Genomic DNA, 20,985 nt, shown 5'->3' on the forward strand with positions numbered 1-20,985 from the left:
AAGTAGTGAATGAATTCCTCGTTTTGCTTTGCTTGTGCGTGCACAGCTTTTGCTTTACCTATTAAACTGTCTTTATCTCAACCCACGAGTTTTCTCCCTTTTACCCTTTTGATTTTCTCCCCCATCCCACTGCGCGGGAGTGAGCGAGCGGCTGTGTGGTGCTTAGTTGCTGTCTGGGGTTAAACCACAACACCCAGGGACCTGCAGATTAGGAGAAAGAGTTCAGAGAGGAGCTTATAGAGATATGTGGCTGCTTCTATTCACTGGAGAGAGCTGCTGGTGTGTTGTGCCTGTCTTGTGGCAGTTATTGCCTATCCCAGGCATTATGCCTCATAAATGTCCAGCACCAAGATGACAAAAGACTGGACTACAGTGATAAAGTATGTAAAAAATGAAGAATCACAGAAATATTAGAAAGTGCTGCTTGCTTTTAATTTGAGGACCAGGTAGTAATTCAGCATGGCTGGGAGGACTCACATGTTTTGCCATATTTGTGGTACAGCCAAGTGAGTCATTGGACAACATGCTTCTCAAACTGGTGAGCTTCCCAGCCTCATCCCTGGTTGTCTTCCTGATGCCTTCCTTTTCCTACTGACCCTGCCAAACCCCATGGCTTGAGCCCGGCAGAGCCGTGCTGCTGCAGGTCATGGACCCCCAGGCTGCAAACCATCTTCCTCAGCAACCAGTCCTATCTGGCTCTGCAGTCTCATATATCCTTGATAGCAGTGATTTTGCCTCATGAGCTCCACTTGTGAAAACCCTAGGTGAAACAAAGAGTATTCCCCATGACTCTGTCACTTATTGGAGATCAGTGGTGGGAGACAGGCTATAGACAAAGTCAGTCTGCGAAGGAGAAAGTAGCTTATCTTTGTCTGATACAGAGCCAAGAACAATACATCAATGTCCATACATATTTAACTCTAAGGACTGACTCAGGATTTGTCGTGCTGAGGTGTAATTTTGGAAGTTGAGGTATGGAAGTAATTTTTCTTTAATAAAAGTAGCTGCTATCAGAAGGTGGTTGGTAGCCCTGTTGCTTTGCCTGTATTTTTGCTGCTAGTAGAACAGTTAATGCAGTGCTTTACTGAAGTCTCATGTAATGTTATGTTACCATGACACACATACGAAAATAAAAGCACTGTTGTCAGGGTGATGTAGTCAAATTATTACCACCCTGTTTTTCCAGTATTCAGTTAAAAAAGATGTAAATTTTTTAATGTTTTAACTAAAAGTTTTAATGTCATTTTAAGTAATGGAGAAAACAATATTCAAGTGGTCATATGCAAATTCATATAAACAAGGTAGTATGAATTGAATAGATAGCACTGAAAATAGATTTGTCCTTCAGGTTCTGCTAGGGACAATGGTGAGAAAGGAGGAGAGGGTTTTGTAATGATGAGAACCACTTTAATATTATTACTTGAAATAGCTACGAGCAGAAGCCATAGATAATAATAATCTTAAAACTGTAGAGGTTGAAAGCTCTGAGAAGCCAAGAATGACTGCAGCTGCCTTGAGTGATGGTGGAACAAAGCCATATAGTTGTGAATAGTTTATGCAGATGAAATATAATTAGAGTCAAAATGTGCAGTCATCAGGTTTGAGATCCAAGAAGCAGGTGGTACACGTCCATCTCAGGGTTTTGGAGGGGTTCCCTGGCATCAACCATCTCAAAGAATCATAGACTAAAGAAACAGTTTTGATGTCTACAATTAGATAACACAAGGGGACCGTCACTTCAAACACAAAATTATTCCTTGTCTATGGTCTCCTCCAGACATTCAATGAGGCAGATTGTTCCTGTTTCAAAATAATGCCTCAGAACTCAATGCCACTTTTTTCTGGAAGTGCTAAATGGAAGCTAATGACAGAGAGGAAATGATTTCCAAGTTTTGCAACTGGCAACCATTACCAGAGGATCCATGAGCTTTTCAAATCCATTTTTATGTACTTTAAATCGTGGCTTGTCAAGAACTGGGCAACCAAATGTATAAAGAATGTGGCCAAGGTAGCCCACTGCTCCTGAATTATTTATGACCTGATCATAGCATTTGCAGATCTCTTTACTGTTTATAAAAAAATCTGCATTAAAAATTTCACCAATAATGTTTTGCTTCTGTATTCCTAGAAGAAAATGACCACTTTAATTATTAATGTTTTAATAGACCTGCAGTTTCAGTCGTCACTTAGTGTGACGGGGTTTCTTAACTTCTGCTAATCTTAAGTACTGAAGAAATCACTACAGTTTTGCTGCCTCAAATTTGAGAGAAAGGAACATTTTAAGGAAGAAGAAGCAGTAACAATATTGAATAAATAATCTTGTGACTTTTGGGACATTTGAATATTTTTCTATAGCAAATGAAAAACGTTAAAATACCACGTATACCAGTCTGGATCTGAAAGCAGCTTTGTTCCTTCTTGACTAAAGGAGAATTTTATTGATGAATTAGCAGATTATGTGATCAATTTTCTCTTTTGCATTCCTAAGAAATCGTTGAATATATGCATATATGTATGGTCCAATGCAGCATTGAGTTTACAGAGCATCAGCTGAGCAGCTACCCTTCCATTTTCCCTTTCAGTTGCCAACTTAAAAAATGCATAGCAGATAGTGAGTCAGTGTAAAGTGGTGAGCCCAGGCATTGATCCATCTTCTTTAAATCCTTTCATTATAAATTCTGTTATTAGAAATGAAAATCTTGATATGCTGTCACTTCAGTCCACTTTCCTTACCTGCCTATTCATGCCGATCATTAGCTATTCACTGCATGTACATCTTTAATAACCATTCTGTAATGCTGCCTTTTTTTCCATTTTTCATGATTTAATTATTACAGTTGGAAATGAGTAAAGCTGCCAAAAGATTAAAGAAATGGCTTCTTCATTATTTAAGTAATGATTGCCCATCACTCATCAGACAAGTGGATTGGGATTCAGGTGACCACATGTCAATACATACAATTTTGACATCTGTATCTAAGCTAGTCCTCCCAGGCTCCCTTTGTAGACAATAGAGAGAAAAAAACATTTTTAGTATGCAATGTCATCCCAAATAAAGTTTCTAAAATAGATCAGATGATTTGCACCCTAAAAATGCTAGTTTTAGTTGGCTGTAAATGGAAACAGGAGCAACTAGATTAGATGTTTGCTTTGTAAATCATAGAATCATAGAATCATTAAGGTTGGAAAAGAGCTCTAAGATCATCGAGTCCAACCAGCAACCCAACACCACCATGCCCACTAAACCATATCCCTAAGCGCCACATCTGTACTCGGCCCTGGTGAGGCCGCACCTCGAATACTGTGTTCAGTTTTGGGCCCCTCACTACAAGAAGGACGTCGAGGTGCTGGAGCATATCCAGAGAAGGGCAACGAGGCTGGTGAGGGGTCTGGAGAACAAGTCTTATGAGGAGCGGCTGAGAGAACTGGGGTTGTTTAGCCTGCAGAAAAGGAGGCTGAGGGGAGACCTCATCGCTCTCTACAACTACCTGAAAGGAGGCTGTAGCGAGGTGGGTGTCGGTCTCTTCTCCCAACTAACTAGCGATAGGACGAGAGGAAATGGCCTCAAGTTGCGCCAGGGGAGGTTTAGATTGGATGTAAGGAAAAATTTCTTTACTGAAAGAGTGGTGAAACATTGGAACAGGCTGCCCAGGGAAGTGGTTGAGTCACCATCCCTGGAGGTATTTAAAAGACGTGTAGATGAGGCACTTAGGGACATGGTTTAATGGACATGGTGGTGTTGGGTCGATGGTTGGACTCGATGATCTTAGAGGTCTTTTCCAACCTCAATGATTCTATGATTCTATGATTCTATGATCTACACGTCTTTTAAATACTTCCAGGGATGGGGACTCCACCACTTCCCTGGGCAGCCTGGTCCAAGGTTTCACCACTCTTTCAGTAAAGAAATTTTTCCTTACATCCAATCTAAACCTCCCCTGGCACAATTTGAGGCCATTTCCTCTCGTCCTATCGCTAGTTACTTGGGAGAAGAGACCGACACCCACCTCGCTACAGCCTCCTTTCAGGTAGTTGTAGAGCGCGATGAGGTCTCCCCTCAGCCTCCTTTTCTGCAGGCTAAACAACCCCAGTTCCCTCAGCCGCTCCTCATAAGACTTGTTCTCCAGACCCCTCACCAGCCTCAAATGTCCAAAGGTAGGTGAGATTAATCCCATCCCTGTGCTCAAATTAACCATCAATGCCCAGGGGTTTTGTGCGATGACACTTCTAATGTGAATGTATTGTGGCTGTGTTTTTTGATGTAATGGACATAGTGCCATTCAGTGCTCTGCACAGATGAACAAGTCCTGTTCAGCACAAGCACCAAAAGCAGTACGGTCATGTTAGGACTACATTTCAAATGGATTAGATTGCCCTGCTTTTTACCTTGACTAAGTAGTACCAGCATATTAGCATGTCCACATTCTTTCCAGAACAGATCAGTCTGGGGAACAGCATTAATACTCTGATCGTAGACATACAGAGGGGGTGTTTAATATTTACATTGGAAGATAAATGTAATGGCCTTGACCAGATTAGGTCCTGCTATGCAAAGCATCGTATACCATATTACAAATAATAATAATAATAATAATACCTATCCTTGCCCCAGCAAGCTTACAAGGAGGTAGTTTATTAACAGTGAAAAGGGAGGAACCTGAATGCAAGTAGTATTATTTAGGAATGACTCATGGCAAGGGCCTCTTGCATTAAAGAGGTTGAAAAAGGTGACAGATGTTGAATGCTGAGACGTTTCTTAGGTTCCGCAGTTAATTTAGGACATTGCCTTAATGGTGATTTTTCCTGTGGGTTTTTCCCCTTAGGATGATTTCCAGCATGCAGCCTCAGAAACCAACTGGGAGTCAGTCACAAGCTCTGTCTCAGTAAGTAATTTGTTACTATTTTGCCCATGGACGGATTGATAGGATGACTTGAATCGAACTCACTCAAATGGCACCTGCACAGAGGAATCATGTATTCACCTTTGGCAGAAGATTAAATAAGTGTTTATCCAACTCATACTGGAGTCAACAAGTGTGTTTTTAAGGAGAAAAGATTCAGGATGTGCCATCAGCTGTTGTAACCACAGGAGACAGCCATTGAGAAACATTTCTTGCTTTCAAACTCATCCTGCCAAGATGAAAGTACAAGATAAACTCCTTACAATTTTCAATTGTAAAATGTCTTGACCTAAATAGAAGACTATACTTAAAACAGGCTGGCAGGAAAATGGATCTAGCTTTTCATTGTCAATACTGAGATTTTTTTAAGTGTTTGTAATAAATTATTATACCTGAAGTCTCCATATTCAGCAGTGAAATGCGACTTGAAAAAAAAAAAAAGAAAGAAAACAAGTAATCCAGTATAAAATTTTATTTTTCTCTTCATCACATTTGATTTGTGTCATTGGCCAAAAATCTGTCCCCTCTTTTGTTTCCCAAGTAAAGTTAAATTCTGGGGAATAGCAATGTAGCATCAGAACTCGCAATATGGGCAGTCTTCTTCTGTGTGCTCTGCTGGCTGGTCAGCACCATGTCACAGCTCTTATAAACTCCTCTTAAAACACATGAGATGAGGGTAAGTGCTCAAAGCAGACTTGAGACCAATGTTTGGAGCATTCATGGGAGAGGGTTTAGTGACGGCACCTTTGTTACAGTAGCTGCCAGGAATTGCCAGTGGAGGAGCAGTAAATAAAATATGGGTAAATTCTACTGATTAGTGTCCAAGCCCGGCAGCGAGTAGAGAGAAAATTCTGTATTACCTAAATCAGAAGAGGTTAAGCCAATCTCACTCATGGTTACCCTTGAGTTTGTAAATGACACTTGCCCTTCATGATACGATGCATTGATAGCCTTGAACTAATTGTGCTGAAAGTCCTGAGTAGTAATGTTAGCAGGGCTGAGATCTGCTGGATGTGCCAAGCAGGAGATGCTAAAACACTGTTTTATTGAAAGACGTAAACTTATTTTTCATTCTAATATGGGGTTGGAAAAAAAATCTATGTGATAGAATATTTTGTTTAAAAATATGGTAGGCTGATGTTTGAAAATGTAAGCCTAGGGCTCCCTCATCAGGTAACTATGAAAATGAGCTCAAGTATATGGTAAATGCCATGTTAGTTATCCTCCTTAACATCATAAGGAGCACAATGCACCAAACAATAATCCAGTATTCTTTTCATATTGAAAAAAAAGTTTATTCATCTTTCACATCTATTTGTTTCTGAAAAGTTGTTGTTAATGTGTTACAGGTAGGAAAGTTCAGTACAGGTAGCAAACTGATGCCCAAGGTCACATGGAAACATACAGCTAAACCAGAAGCAGAACCCCAGTTTCATTGGTTTTTCCATGCCATCCCCTATTCTAATAAAACATACCTTCTTCCACTGGGCATACATTGCACCCACTAGCCCTTTCTTATCCTCAGGGAAAATAAGGTAGAGAGGTTGAGTAATGTTTCCCAAAGGCACCAAGGAAAAGTCTGAGGACATCCGAATTCTTCAGGAGAGAAATGTTCTGAGATTCTGCTGTGTTCCTGAGGGGCAGAAGGACAAACTCAGACTTGTCAGTTGCTGACAAGATGACATACTCTTCTGCTGATACTCAGTTAGGATGGCAGATCTAAGTTTTGCCCCTCAAACCCACAGGCAACCCAGAGGCTCATTTTAGGAACTGGGTACATTACAACTCTCAGAATTAAAATTCGAGGGTCAGCAAATTTATTCTTCCTTGTCTGATGTCATATCACAGAACCATATTTCTTGTTTGTTTTTTTTTTTTCTCAGAAAGCTAAACCAATACTTCTGCCCTTAAACCAGCATGGCAAACGCAGAAAAAAAAGGAAATAAAATTCCATTATTTGTGAAGTAATGTTATGACAAACAACTGCGATGCACATTGAACTGCCTGTCAACTTCACAATGCAGATAGAAAATATAAAAGAATGGGGCAATAGAAATTAAGGGTAAGAGCACTGACAAAAAAGATACCTTTGTGTCCCATGAAACTAAAAATGTGTTCAGTGCTTTTAAGAAACATAGAAGAGGTACATAATGTGGAAAATCTTTGCTCTTCGCTGCTTCTTGCATTTCACTCTTCCTCTTGCCCTATCTTTGGATGTGATCTCAGAAGCCAGATTATGATGAGCACAAGCTCTTCTAAAGCTAGGCCTAGTTCTTGGCAGGACAAAAGAGAGCAGTTGGGTTGGCAGCTTTGAAGTTGCTTTTGGGCCTGTCACATGATGTCGCTGCCAGGAGGTTATCTGAGCTGTTGACATAATTCCTCTTGACTTGGCTGTCAGTGAGAAAAAGTTAAGCTTGCTTCTGTGTGTGAGCGAGGTTGCACAAATCTCTTGGGTAGGAGCTTTTTGTATGAAGAGAAAATGGGGAATCCCTGCTGCCTGTATGAGTTTGAAATGCCCTGCAAATTCACAGCCTGACCTGCAGTTCTGTAATGAAATGCACAGTTGAACACGTGAAAAAAAACTCTCGCATCGTCTAAGCCACACACCTATGGCCTGATTTTTATGCTGCTGTTTCTTCAGCATCCTTGCACCATCTCCCTCACTTTTGAAAGGTAGTCGGGGGCAGACGTTTCCCTGTTGGGCTGCAGTCACAGACAGGCCATGAGCTCCACTGAGCTCTCCTCAATGAGCAAGTAGCATTTGGGTGCATTTTTCTTTTGTAACCTCAATAACTGCATTAGCATACTTCATGATACCTGTCTACAGCACAGTCTTTCCTGCAGCATTGTTTTAGGTAACAACGCTGTGTTCACTTTGCTGGCGTGAGCTTTTCATCTCCTGCAGCTCCCATCTCTCTGACGGTCTCTATTCCAAGCCACTTAGAAGTCAGGAGAGATGCTTTGAGGTATGCTTTCCCTTTTACTGGGTCATGAATTTTTACAGCCATCTGCACTGTGTCTTATTTAGCACTGCATTGTAGAGGCATTGCAGTCACAAGTGCGCCCTCTGAAACTTCTTGTGCTGTTGGCGATAAGCAGTAAAGTGCAGCTATGCTTTCTTGACTGCACAATTGTAATGTTTTCTATTTCTTCTCTTTCTTGTTTTTAATAATTTGGAGTCTGTACTTTCAGCAAACATGCAGTAAAATATAAAGGATTGTTAATTTTGTGATATAACTTACAGTTAAAGACAAAAGTTTTATTTTAAAAGACATACATTCTTTAAAACTATTTTAGTAAGCATTGAAGGATACAATCCTGCAAACAAGTGAGTAACTTTACTCAAATGAGTTGGCCTTTCCATTACTACCCAACTGAGCGAAGTTAATCACAAAGATTAATAGTTTAACATATGCATTTACTTGGGAGATGAGGCAAAAAACTATTTTGGGGGGCCATTAATTTTAAATGGCATATTTCTGCTACATTACTTCACAGCTGGGTTTTCATGAGAGAAGGTTTCCAGGGGTTTTTCCCCCAGTGTTTTAACTTTTAAGACCAAAATCCAAACAGAACTCTTGTGCTGTATTATGCTTCTTGTTGGACAAAATCAGTTATTTTGATTGTGGTTCTTCAGAAAGTAAAAGATCTGCATTAATAGTTTTTCTTACACATATTTTACACATACTATGAGGCTTTGTGGTTGGAAAGGGGAAAAAGTGATATCAGGATAGTGAATATTGCAATTCCAAATAACAATTATTAAAAATGTTTAAAGTCCTCTCCAGTAAAAATGAAATTGCTGCAATCTTTCTGTCAAAGTTAAGTTGTGCCATAAGTTCAGTGGGAACCAAATACACTCAGAGAATGGTACTTGGCCCTTCCTGGTTGGAAATAATATTCCATTTGTTATTATGATATAATTGTGAGGATATCACTATGTTGGTAATCCCAATATTCATTGTTACATTGCTGAGATCCAAATATCATGGTTTTTCTCATTTGCTTAGTAATTTGTATTTTTGGTAAAAGGGTGGGAAAATTGTCATTCATCAGTATTTCGTAACACATTTAATTCTTGGGAATAAAGGGCCATCTTTTCAAGTCTTTAACCCAGCCAAATTCGTTGTCCAGATTGACCAGGGAAAGACAGACAATCTAATGGACTTGTTGCCTTTGTCTTTCTCTGCTATGGTTTCTGATCTGCCTATTATGAATTTACCAACAGCGCTGGCAGAGCTGTGAAGGCACCACCCCAGCACCACAAGGCACCTCCGTTCTGTCGTCATGGCCATCACAGTGGTTTCAAAAGACATTTCCATTACATCTTTGTATATGTGCAAACTGTTGTCCCCTTTGAGGACTGCGTGTGCATGTTGACAGTCCAGCAGTGGCAGTGCTTCCACTCCCTGCATCTCCTCTAGGATTTGCTTGGGAGTTCTTGATGCCTCTTCTCCTTGCAAAAGAAAACACAGGCATAACAAAGCCTGACGCAGCTAAGGACTTCAAAAGATGGCCCAAAGTAGCTGTTTCAGTCATTAATAAGACAAGTTTCTTAGTAACTGTTTTCAATTGTTTTAAGTGGTGCTGTAATTTATTCCAAGTACACTGAGATGTATGTCACTCTTAGGGGGTATCCTATCCCTCTCCATCAGTGACTGACCCTACACTCACGGCGGAAGCACTGGATCAGACCATTGCTGCATTTGACACGGTGGAGGATCTGCTCAAACACTTTAACCCAGACTCCTGGCAAGAAGATCTCGAGAATTTGTACACAGACAGTGGCCACCATTATCGAGGCAGGAGCTACCACGACAGGAAGTCCAAAGGTAGGAAAAGACACTACATACATAATTTGGGGCAAGACCAGGCTATTCCTTCACTCCTCACAGAAATGTCCATTGGTAAGGTATTAGATTCTGGTGCCCGTGTTCCTGTTGGAGCCACAGGGCAAGCTACCACCTGTTAAAACCAGGGATAAGTCATTTAATCCGTAATCATTTTCTTACTGAGTACAATCCTGCCTGAGAAATCAGACTGAAAACTGCCCATCGTTATGATAAATTCACAAATAAAAACATAGGCCCATGTGTAAAGGACAGATGGTTCTCAGCTTCACCCGCTTAAACATTGCTTTGTGTGTAAGGCATGGGGCTCCTAATTACCTGCACTATCATCCCCCTTTAAATACCCTGCTTAGGGATTGTTCTCTGTTGAGTGAGGAATAATCACTTTTATCACATTGTGCTTAGGGAAGCATCTGGTGCAGACACCTGTATGTGCAGCTGGTTTTTTAGGATGTGAACGTCTCACTGTTTTTCATTATGTTGGTGGGGAACATTATTATGGTTTAACATCTTTGTCTGTAATTGAGCAAAGCACACATTTCTGGGTTATGTTTCTTGTTTCATTCTGTTAGTTCAAATCATCCACCAAATGGTAAAGCAAAGAGATGTTAAGCTAGCAGTACAAACCCATAATGATAAAGAAACACTGTTTAGAAGAGACAGTCGTGCTCTGGGGTAACCATGCACCGAAGGACCTGATGAAATCGCCCTTTATGTGCAAGCACGGATCTAGGAGGTCTGTTAGGGTTCTCCAAGGTGACAATTGCTGTAGTTTTCACAGAAGATCTGGAGTGAAACATTTTATATGAGTTTTCTTCTTAATATTGTCTTCCATTTCCAAGATATGTATTCATATGCATTCTTCTTTATAACTTTATAAATATAATGCCCAAGTCACAGTTCTGATTCTGTGCAATCTGCAGTTTATTTGCATCTCAAATCCCATCCCCCCTATGTTAAGCGTGTGCTAAGCAGGGAGACAGGATTTTAATTCTATGTTTGTAACTTGCTTGCTATCAAATGATGAGGCTTTAATGTGCTTTGATCTGAAAAAGGATGTATAGGCTGCATCTGTATTAGGAAAAATAGTGTCAAGAAGTGCTCCCAGGCCCTGAAATCAAATCATCATGTTGCTAAATTGTCAGCCTGCTGTCTGCTTAGTTTTGGCCCAGGCCAAGTGTCATTCTCGGAGGTCATTGCTGGGCAAAACCAGGAGTTGGCAGAGTCCAGCTGCCATTCCCGGTGGGCAGTTTGCATGTGGCCACCCTGTCTTGGAGGGTAAGAAGTTTACGATAGGGATGTGGGCTGTCCCGTGGCTGTTGACCTTTGTGCAGGAGAATGACTTCAGGCACATACAATGTATTAGTAGATACACAGCCAACTTGACCTACAGTTTCCAAGACATGTTGCCTGTCTGTTTTTGGGCTCAGCACTTCAAAGGAATCTGCGATAAAGCCCTGAGCACCCATCCGGTGAAAACTGAACCCTTTTACTTTGTTCCATTTTGGCACTTCAGAAATTTCAGGCAACCACAACAGCCCATGTTTTGTGAAAAACGTCACCTGACTGCCGCTGCATCACTTCTGAGATCAGTTTGATCTCATTTAGGGGTCTGTGAAACATGAGCTGTGTGTCCCTTATATCCAGGCTGGATTTGGCACTGATAGACATACATACAAAAGAAATAAAGGGTCTGTTTTGATTTTAAGAGAAGCTGATTAGAAACCTGGATCCTGTACTGGTTCTGCTCTCCAGATTTAATTTGATTCTCAGATCATATTTGGCCTAGTACCCTATATGTTTAAATGACCACGTATATATAAAATAGCATTTGCTGCTTTAATGATGCCGATCATGTAGGCTACAGGTATCAATCTGATCTGGTAGTGCTCAGAAAATTCAGATACGTAAAGGTTTCTCCATTTAGTATACATGTAATTCAGCTTCTTGCATAACACTGTAAAAGACATAAAGAGTTTTCCAGTTATTATTTTAACACTTGATTTATTTTAATGGGATTTTTTTGTTGCTGTTTTGGTTACAGGAATAAGCAAAAAATGTTTTATAACAGTTTTTCTTTTGTCTTCAAACTAAAGGCCAAATTCCCTGACTGTTAGCAGCCCTCCGGACAAAAGTACCTCACTACAATCAAATCCTTAAAAAATTTCAGTTAAGAATTTTTATTTAGTCATAAACTTTTGACAGGATTAAAGGCTTGTTTTTGGATGATGTCAGGAGCAGGGAACAGCTTTAACAAGTCCTTAAATTAGAAATGCTTGGTGGGTTTTAAACAAAGACACTGTGGATCTCTGAGGAATGTTTATAGGCACTGGGATAACCTTGCAGCATAGAGACCAATAGATTATATCATCATTTATTTCAGATATCTATCTGTTTCTGCTTCCAGCTTGGGTTTTATTCTTTATCCTTAGTTAGAACAGCCCTGAGGCAGATTAGAACAATTTGATGTAATCTCTGCCTATCTTTCACAGCATTTTCAGAACATGTCATATAAATGGTATAAATGAATCACTAATGATTTTGCTCCTATCCAACTCTCTGCCCATACAAATTGTGCCATGAAATTGAGCTTAAGAGGCGGTGTTGCTGAATACCAATTCTAATAATAGGGATATGTGATAAATGACATTTAAATGGTATGTTTTCTTAATTTGGCAATCAATAATCCACAAAGATAAGGATCAAGGTCAAGGAAATAAGAAGTACAGTATTTTAGCATAGCTGAAACTCGCAGAATCATAGAATAGATAAAGTGGGAAGGTGCATCAGGAGATTGTCTAATCCAACTCCCCTGCTCAAGGCAGGGTCACCAACAGCAGTTTGCTTGGGACCATGTCCAGTCGAGTTTTGAATATCTCCAAGGATGGAGACTCCACAACCTTTCTGGGCAACCTGTGTCTGACCACCTTCAGAACAAAAAAAAAAAAAAAGTTTTTTCTAAATGTTTAAATAAGTTTTCCTGTGTTACAGTTTGTGTCCAATACCTCTTGTCCTTTTAAAGACTCTGGCTCCATCTTTTTTACTCCCTCCCATCATGTATTTATACACAGTTATAAGATTGCTCCCTCCCTGGATACCTCCTGTGAGAACCTTAAAGATGAAGAGTGTGTTGATTAAATCTGTATGTATGATAACTCTGTTCCATCTACAAAATCTGATCTCACACCTCTACAACACTGATGCAACTCTATTGAGTTAAATGCATTTCTTTCTATTTACACTATTGAAGTGAGATAGTGGTATCAGGTGTGTCTCACTAATAACCACATGAAGTTTTAAATTTAATTCTACATATGTTCAGTGAGGTTTGCTGTTAACCACTCCAGTCAACTATAGAATCACAGTGGAACCCAGACTGGAAGAAAAGGACAGAAAAGAAACGGGAAGATACACATTCACATTTTCAAAATCCTTAAATGAGAGGCCTTGTATAAGCTATAAACTACAGTGTACACCTCCTATATGAAAATATGACAAGTAGATGTTTCAAATAACCTTTGCAGCCGTTGTAAATATACTCAAAAAGGTTTGTTAGCCATTGCTGCATTTTAGAAACTCTGAAAGTATGAATATTCAGCCTTAAGCTCATCCTAGACTTTTAGGAAAAAAGCAGGTCATACCAAATAAAGTATATCCCTTAAAATAATTCCTTTTGCATTGCTTTAATATGTTGTAGCTGACCTCAGTGTCATAGTAATTTGGCTGTTACAAATGTAAAGCATCTCTAAAAGGGTATCACTGTCTGTTGGGTTATTTAATATTGTTCTTAGTATTCTACACAGGTAGATACAAGAAAGAAAACAGCCATACTCTACAATTATGTTGAACTTCTAGACAAATAGATCTCTATTCTTTTAGAGAGTCATAAGGAGCATTCAGACACGTTTGAAGGAAACCTCTTCAACCTACAGTTTAAATTTTTGAAAGCATCAATGTATCTGCTTGATAATATTAGAAGAGGTCCTCAGAGATACTGTTGTAAACAGTTCCAACCATCAGTTAAACATCATTTAACTTTTCCCACGTGCTTGTTTGCATTTATCTTTTGTTGTTCACTCTGAAGTTTTACATCCCATTGAAAAAGGCTTTGTAATTTTAAAAAGAAAAGACCTCTGCCTGTGAAATGGCTTGTGTACAAATGAAGAAAGGAAGGAGAAAGAAAAAGTTCACTGTTTCTCATCATAGAAGTAGATCCAAATGTCTAGGGGATGGTACCTAGAGAAAGGGCTCATCTTTAAAAAGGAAGTTTTTTTCCACAAATAAACGTAGGAAGCAGGAACACGTGGGTAGATACATTCTGGTAATTAACAAGACTACACACGCCTCTGAGCTCATTTTCTTTTTGGGAAATAGTATGCAAGAAGCCTTTGGCTATCAGAAGAAATTAATCAGGTGGGACATTCTTGCAATAACATCTGTCTGCAATGACAGCTTTACAAGTTAAATAAATAAACACTTGCTGGCATAGCCACACTGCTCTCTAGAAGGGGAATAGTGAGATGAGACCACAAGTCTTCATGGAATGTTTCTGCTGTCCATTGCCAAACAGGTTCCCAAGATTAGGCAGGTTTTGCCATGTCCTTAACAATAGTTTTTAATTGTCACTACTTACAATGGTCTAGCAAGAAGTTAAAATTTTGACTCAGGAATGTAATTTCTCAGGGGTTTCCAAACAGTGGCCAATAAATTACTGCAAACGTCCATGTACTCTTCCTTGAAAGGTTCTGGGATGGCTGCCAGCAAGTTTCAGTGCACCAGACAGGGAGTGCAGGCATCACAAATGCTGAATGCCCACTTACTCATGACAAATGTGAATATTCCAAGTAGATGGAATACCTTCTCAAATAGCTGCTAATTTAAAGTATTCCCTGTGCTGAAAAAACAGGATATTTCTTCCACCTTTCTTCCATTGGGAACCAAATTGTCTGTTGCATGCAAACCACACACATTTATTCATTTCACAATCTAATTCAGACCTGCATATGTACTCTCCCCCCTCTGTGACAAATGAGATTTTCCCTCATGCTTTACGTGACATTATTGTCAGTCACTGCAGTGAAAGCTTTTCTTATTAAACCCTTTTTTAAAATGCTAGTGAAACTTGCAGTGTATTATTTATCACTGGAATAAGCTGTTCAATTCCATTGATTTCCGTGAAGCTATGTCCATTTACGACACTGATGGTTTGGCCTACTTTTGCTACTTGACCCATACCACAGCTGATAATTGGTTTGCCAGTCTATAATAGGCCCATATGTTGTGAACCTTGTTTCATGTGGACAGTTATAACCCCACTGAAATTCTGATCTCTCATTCCTCTAAAATAATAGTTGCTGCATTGAGGAGGTTTGTCTTGGCATTGTGATTCTGTAGTAAATCCAAATCACAGCATCTTCTCCCCAGCTCCCACGAGAAAGACTTGGACAGATCCCAAAGTTTTCAGGTGTATTTAACAAAGTGCTTATTGTGGTATCATTAAGCATGTGCAGTGAAACAGTGATTACCATCAGCCATATATGTGTTGAAGACTAAAAGCCACAGGGTTTGGTCAACATTCAGTATGGAGAAGAATAAATTCATCGGTGTCAGTGCATTTAGGTGATTTAACCAGTGGAAAATGTGACTGTTTATCATATGTATGGGACTGCATTTTCCAACTCAAGTTCAACCACACCATAGCTTCAGTCAGCTACAGCACAGCTCTGAATGTCTTTGAGTGCTTGTACAGTACCTCTGCTCTACCTGACACAGCCCTCGTACACACCTTTATGCTAGTGGAGCATGAATGCTAGGGATAAAGCGTTCAATACATTCATAGGTCTCTGAGAAATTCCATGCTTTATAGAGGAATTTTTTAAAGCCCAGAGTCAAAATTAAAACAGCAGCACAACAACCTTTGTTATAAACTGTAAGCCACACATGAAAAGGAACTAAAACTGAGCTCTGGATCCCCACTTGACACACAATACTGCAACCGCAGTGCAGTTCCATCCCTTGCTGATGCACAAAATATGAACAGGGGCAAGCTAACAAATGCAGGCCTTTTCATGAGTACATCTCTTTAGCTGCCAAAAAGAGCACAAGCATTAGAAATTTTAGCAGAATTGGCATTGGTTTGCATGCCTTCGGCGGGAGGCCCAAGGAGATGTAGATATCTGCTTGACATCCAGGGGAGGATGGTCAGTGGCTAGGAAGTCCCTGCACTTGTTCCCTGTATAATGTGGGCAAGTCCCTTCAGTGGGAGTTAGGCATTTTAACATCTTTGACGATCTAAGCCTTATAATCTGTCTACATACAGATGATTCTTAACGTGGCCTGTCGTCAGCATAGTCTGGTGGAACTTGTAATTTTTGCCCCTTCTATTTTTGCTGTGCACATCCAAGAAGAGACTGGCTCCATCTTCCCTGTAGCCCCTTTTAGATAGCTGGAGACGATTATTAGAACCCCCTTTAGTCTTCTTTCCAGACTAAACAAATCTGGTTCCCTCAGCCTCGCTGTGGCTGTTTTGGACCAGCACCTTAACCATCATGGTCACCCTTCACTGAACTCCTAGTTTGTTCATCCTTCTCTTCTGATGGAGGGGGCTCAAAACTGGACACAGTACTCCAGATGCAGGTTCACAAGAGCTGAATGAAGGGGAGTATTCATCTCCCTCAACCTGCTGCCAGATTCTTCCTAATGCAGCTCAGTGTGCAGCCTCTGTCACTGCAAGGCAAACAGCTGACTCATGTTCAACCTGCTGTCTACCAGGATGCCAAGGCTTTTTCTGCAAAGCTTCTGCTTAGTCAGGGTGTCCCCAGTGTGGACTGATGCATGGGGTTATTCCATGTCAGGTGCAGGAATTTCCATTTGTCATCACTGAACCTCATGAGGTTCTTGCAAGCACATTTCTCCAGCCTGCTGAGGTCCTTCTGAAAGGCAGTCCTGCAGCACATGGACAAATTTCCCTAATGTGATGTCACTGACAAACTTGCTGACGGTTCACATCATTCCATTGTTCAGATCATCAGTGAAGATCTTCAGCAGTACTGACCCCAGCGTTACCCCCTGAGGAACACTGGTAGTAACCAGCCACCAGCTGTACTTGGAATTGCTGACCATTTTGCTCAAGCCTCTTGGACCTTCTGGTTATCTTCCAAATTTGTAGCCCACCTATCCCATTATATCTCAGCAGTTTGGCTGCAAGGATGCTATGGATCACTGTCAAAAATCAGCAGACGCCTCTGCTGCTTTCACCTTATCCAGCAAGACAGTTGTCTTATCATAGCTGACTTTCAGGTTGGTCCATCACAATTTGCCCTTGGTAAATTTATTCTGGCTGTTCCCAGTCACCCTCTTGTCTTTCATATGCCTGGACATTGCTTCCAGGAGGATTTACCCCTTAATTTTACCATGGGCTGAGGTTAGGCTGACTGGTCTGCACCTGCCTGAATCCTTCTTGCCTTGCTTGTAGATGGCCTTGACATAGAATCATAGAATCATAGAATACCAGGTTGGAAGGGACCTCAAGGATCTTCTGGTCCAACCTTTCTTGGCAAAAGCACGGTCTAGACAAGATGGCCCAGCACCCTCTCCAGCTGAATCTTAAAAGTGTCCAATGTTAGGGAACCCACCACTTCCCTGGGGAGATTATTCCAATAGCTGATTGTTCTCATTGTGAAAAATTTTTCTCTTGTGTCCAATCGGAATCTCCCCAGGAGTAACTTCTACCCATAAGTGGTACATGTGGTATCAGAATACTGCGAGAAGGTGGCTACCGTCTCTTACACCTCAGCTCTGGTCTGTGGCTGATGCATGAAAAAAAGTGTAAAATGTTCAGATATGACAATGTTAGGGCCATGTATGAATTCGGGACAGATAAAGTGTTAAAAGAAACCCTGACAGACTGCCTGTCTTTTTAAAATGAATCAGTAACCAGCAGCACAGGTTTTCTCTCCTCTCCAATCTTTAAGGCTGTCCCTTCTGAATAAGACATGGTATTAGCTGCAGTCCCTGATTTCAGTGCTTACCTCTGATTAAGATCAATGTTTCAAGATAAGGACATGCCATAACGCTATGTGAAATGAGGATGGATTTAAGCATAGGATTTAAGGGGGAGGAGGGGGCAAACTCTGTACCCCAAGTATCCAGCTTATGGCTCCAGTGCATCTTTTTATGTCTGCCTTGCCTTTAAATTGAATCTCTGATGCAGACATTCTGTAATAATACTTTGAAGTTATTTGCATCTAGCCTACAGAACCTTTTAGTTCTAGTTTTAAATTAAGGACTCCAGTGGTTTCAGTCCTTGATAAGTAAAGCAGCAGGATTTCACACCAATCACACCAAGGCTCAGTTACATTTTAGTCACTGCAGTGAAGTGATGCATGAAACTGACTGTACTGTAAAATCTCATTGTTATACGGATGAGGAAATGGACTCACTCCAGACAGTAAAACAATCCCAAGACGGGGAAAAATGCATATCGAAGCTTTCAACAGAGAGAGTTGTTCAGAGCAAAATGTGTTCTTTTGTTAGGGGGCTGCAAACCATGGTCTACAGCTAATTAGGCAATGGGAGCTGTTCTTGGGTGTCAGTGTGATACTACCGGAGTACGGTATACGCTGGTCACAGAAGACATTGCGTGCTCACCTTATCCCACCAAGTGCTGGATTTCTGTAGAACAGAGTAAAAAAGAGCATAGGTGTTTGCCTCCAGATGATTTTTTATGGAGGATGACTTGTGTACCTCTTAAGCCTTTTATTTAGTCTTTTCTTCTCTGCTTGCAGTTATTTATTTTTCACGATTTCAGCATCACTAAAGTAAGACTTTTCTGCTATTGTATTTGTCCATTTCAACCTGGGCTCTGATACCCAAGATATGCCAAAGTGCAGAGAATTCACATCTTAACTGATAACTCTGGAATTTGGGGTCCTGAAAACTGCTAATAAGTGAGGATCAGAATGCCTTGAGTATGAAACCAAGGAGAATTCATGCAATTTTCCATTGGAAAATTTCCCATAGGTTTTTCAAAAATAGTTCATCATAGACAAATACACTAAATAAAATGCATTTTGCTACTGGTTGATTTCAGAATTCCTGAAGAATGCATCCAGAAAGTTTTGAGCCTTCATTGAAAATAGCTGATTCCTTCATACTGCATAGGGAAAAAATTATCCTAATTATCTGGTTATTCCCTCCTATGCTTCGAGCAAGTCAACAGCTCTCCACAGTACTGACTCAGCTACAGCCTAAGAGACTCTGCAAAGACTTCTGAAAGTCATCAAAACTAGGCTTTTGAAGGCTGGTGAGCAAAGTCTTCCCTCCAGTGAAAGCCCTTTGCCAGGTCACCCCTTGCCATTTAAATTGAGCAGCTTAAGTACTGAAGCTGATATGTGCAACACTGTGATGGATATAATATGCTCTCTGCAGGAAAGCCCACCCGCCCTGGTCCTTTAAATGCTGGTGCTTTCCCTCTCTGCCAATCTCATTGCAAAGACTCATTTCTGTGTTGATAACACAGCAGTGATGATAGGTATCAGCTCAATGCAGGAAGGAGGACTGTTGAGCCTGAAGGGAAATTTCATCTATGATAGAGCAAAATTTATTCAGTCCCCTGGACATCTTCTCCTGGACACAGATGTCAGTTCATGTGACCTGGGTCTGGGCCCTCTAATGACCAGTTTGTTGCTGGAAGCCTTGTTTCTTGTGCTACCTCAGCAGGAGGCATTGCAATCACAGGCTGAATTAATCCTTTGAGCATTTTATTCTAACTCTGTCTAGAGATGCACCATCGGCAAATACCGTCCTAGTCCACGGCCAGCCTGTCCCAGTAATAGCCTGCTCGTATCAGTATCCATTCCCCTGGATTGCTGCCGTGTCAGAGCGTGGATGATTCAGGCTTTCCCCTCAAGAAATCTCATTATTCATGAGGCAGAATATTCTCTGCCATCTTCTTCCTTTGATTAATTTTTCCTTTATGTCAATTGGCTGAAATGAATGGTAGCCAGATATCTCTTTGCTTCATCGGTAAGCAAAGCTGATGGCAAAGGTCCTGATGAGAATGTTTAGAGGAGTGGGAAACACTTCCCTGCGAGAAGAATTAGCCTGAGAGCCTGCAATGAGAAGGGGTGGCTTTGGAGAATACAGCAGAGAACCAAATATCATCTGTTAAAACAAAGAATCAATATTCTCTGGACTTCTAAGTCCTGGCTGTGGACATTCAGAGTGTATTTTTCTCCCAGTGCATGAGTATACCAGCAGCCCCACTGATTTTGTGCTTGTATCAGGAGGATGATCTATACCTCTTTTGGAGAGATGCTAGCTCTCTGGAGAGAACCACTGAGATTTCATGGCAAGATGTATCACAATTGCTATAAAATCGCAATTTATCTGCTAAATTCTTTTTGACTGAGATAACACCTTGCCAGAAAAGTGAAGCTGCTATGATTTTCTATAATAGCACTCATGACATTTACGTACCCTTGCCTCTTGCATATCTGCCTTATGAATATCTCCAGGCCAGAATGTAAAGGTGCATGATATTTACAAATCACAGCTTTTTCCACAATTTCCTTTGTGATGTTGACAAGGGCTGAGTCACAGAAGGTATGAAGCATTGTAGTGCTCCTGTCTTTGTTGGAGGTTTTCACATGTTTATAGTAAAGCACAAGCATAGGTGCACTCAGGACCAGCGGTGGTGTTGAGCTATTAAACGTGCCCATGAAAATCTGATATGTTCACAAACACTAGACCATTATCTCAGTTCTCATTTGAGCCGTTCCTGTTTCCCTGTTGATGTATCTGTTAGAAAATACTGTTTGGGGTAGGAAGGGATTATTTTTGTCTGCTGTACCCTCCAGACATTTTCTGTTATTTTTCTTTGTTCAGCTTAATTTATATTTTGAGTGTAATTTACTTGTCTTTTAAAAAAAATGTTCATATAATTAATGATTTCTGAGGGAAAATGTGGGCCCTCTCTGGAACGAAACGGGAGACCTAGTTACCTGGGATATGGAGAAGGCGGAGGTACTCAATGACTTTTTTGCCTCGGTCTTCACCAGCAAGTGCTCGAGCCTCACCGCCCAAGCCGCAGAAGGCAAAGGCAGGGACTGGGAGAATGAAGAGCCACCCACTGTGGGAGAAGATCAGGTTTGAGACCATCTAAGGCACCTGAAGGTGCACAGGTCTATGGGACCCGATGAGATCCATCCGCGGGTCCTGAAGGAACTGGCGGA

At 40.7% G+C, this 20,985-nt stretch overlaps 1 protein-coding gene across 5 annotated transcripts in view; it reads left to right on the forward strand.

Annotated features, from left to right (window-relative positions):
- PDGFD (platelet derived growth factor D) overlaps window positions 1-20,985 on the forward strand; it is a 155,905-nt gene that overhangs the window by 113,763 nt on the left and 21,157 nt on the right. For 4 of the 5 annotated variants that reach the window (XM_076328220.1, XM_076328222.1, XM_076328221.1 and 1 more), the window contains 2 exons: window positions 4,824-4,883; window positions 9,532-9,733. In XM_076328220.1, coding sequence (XP_076184335.1) covers window positions 4,824-4,883; window positions 9,532-9,733 — 262 coding nt within the window. The remainder of the gene's footprint in view (window positions 1-4,823; window positions 4,884-9,531; window positions 9,734-20,985) is intronic. The other variant, XM_076328224.1, reaches the window with a different exon arrangement.

This window comes from Aptenodytes patagonicus, chromosome 1 (genome assembly GCF_965638725.1).
Source record: "Aptenodytes patagonicus chromosome 1, bAptPat1.pri.cur, whole genome shotgun sequence".
Lineage (NCBI taxonomy): Eukaryota > Metazoa > Chordata > Aves > Sphenisciformes > Spheniscidae > Aptenodytes > Aptenodytes patagonicus.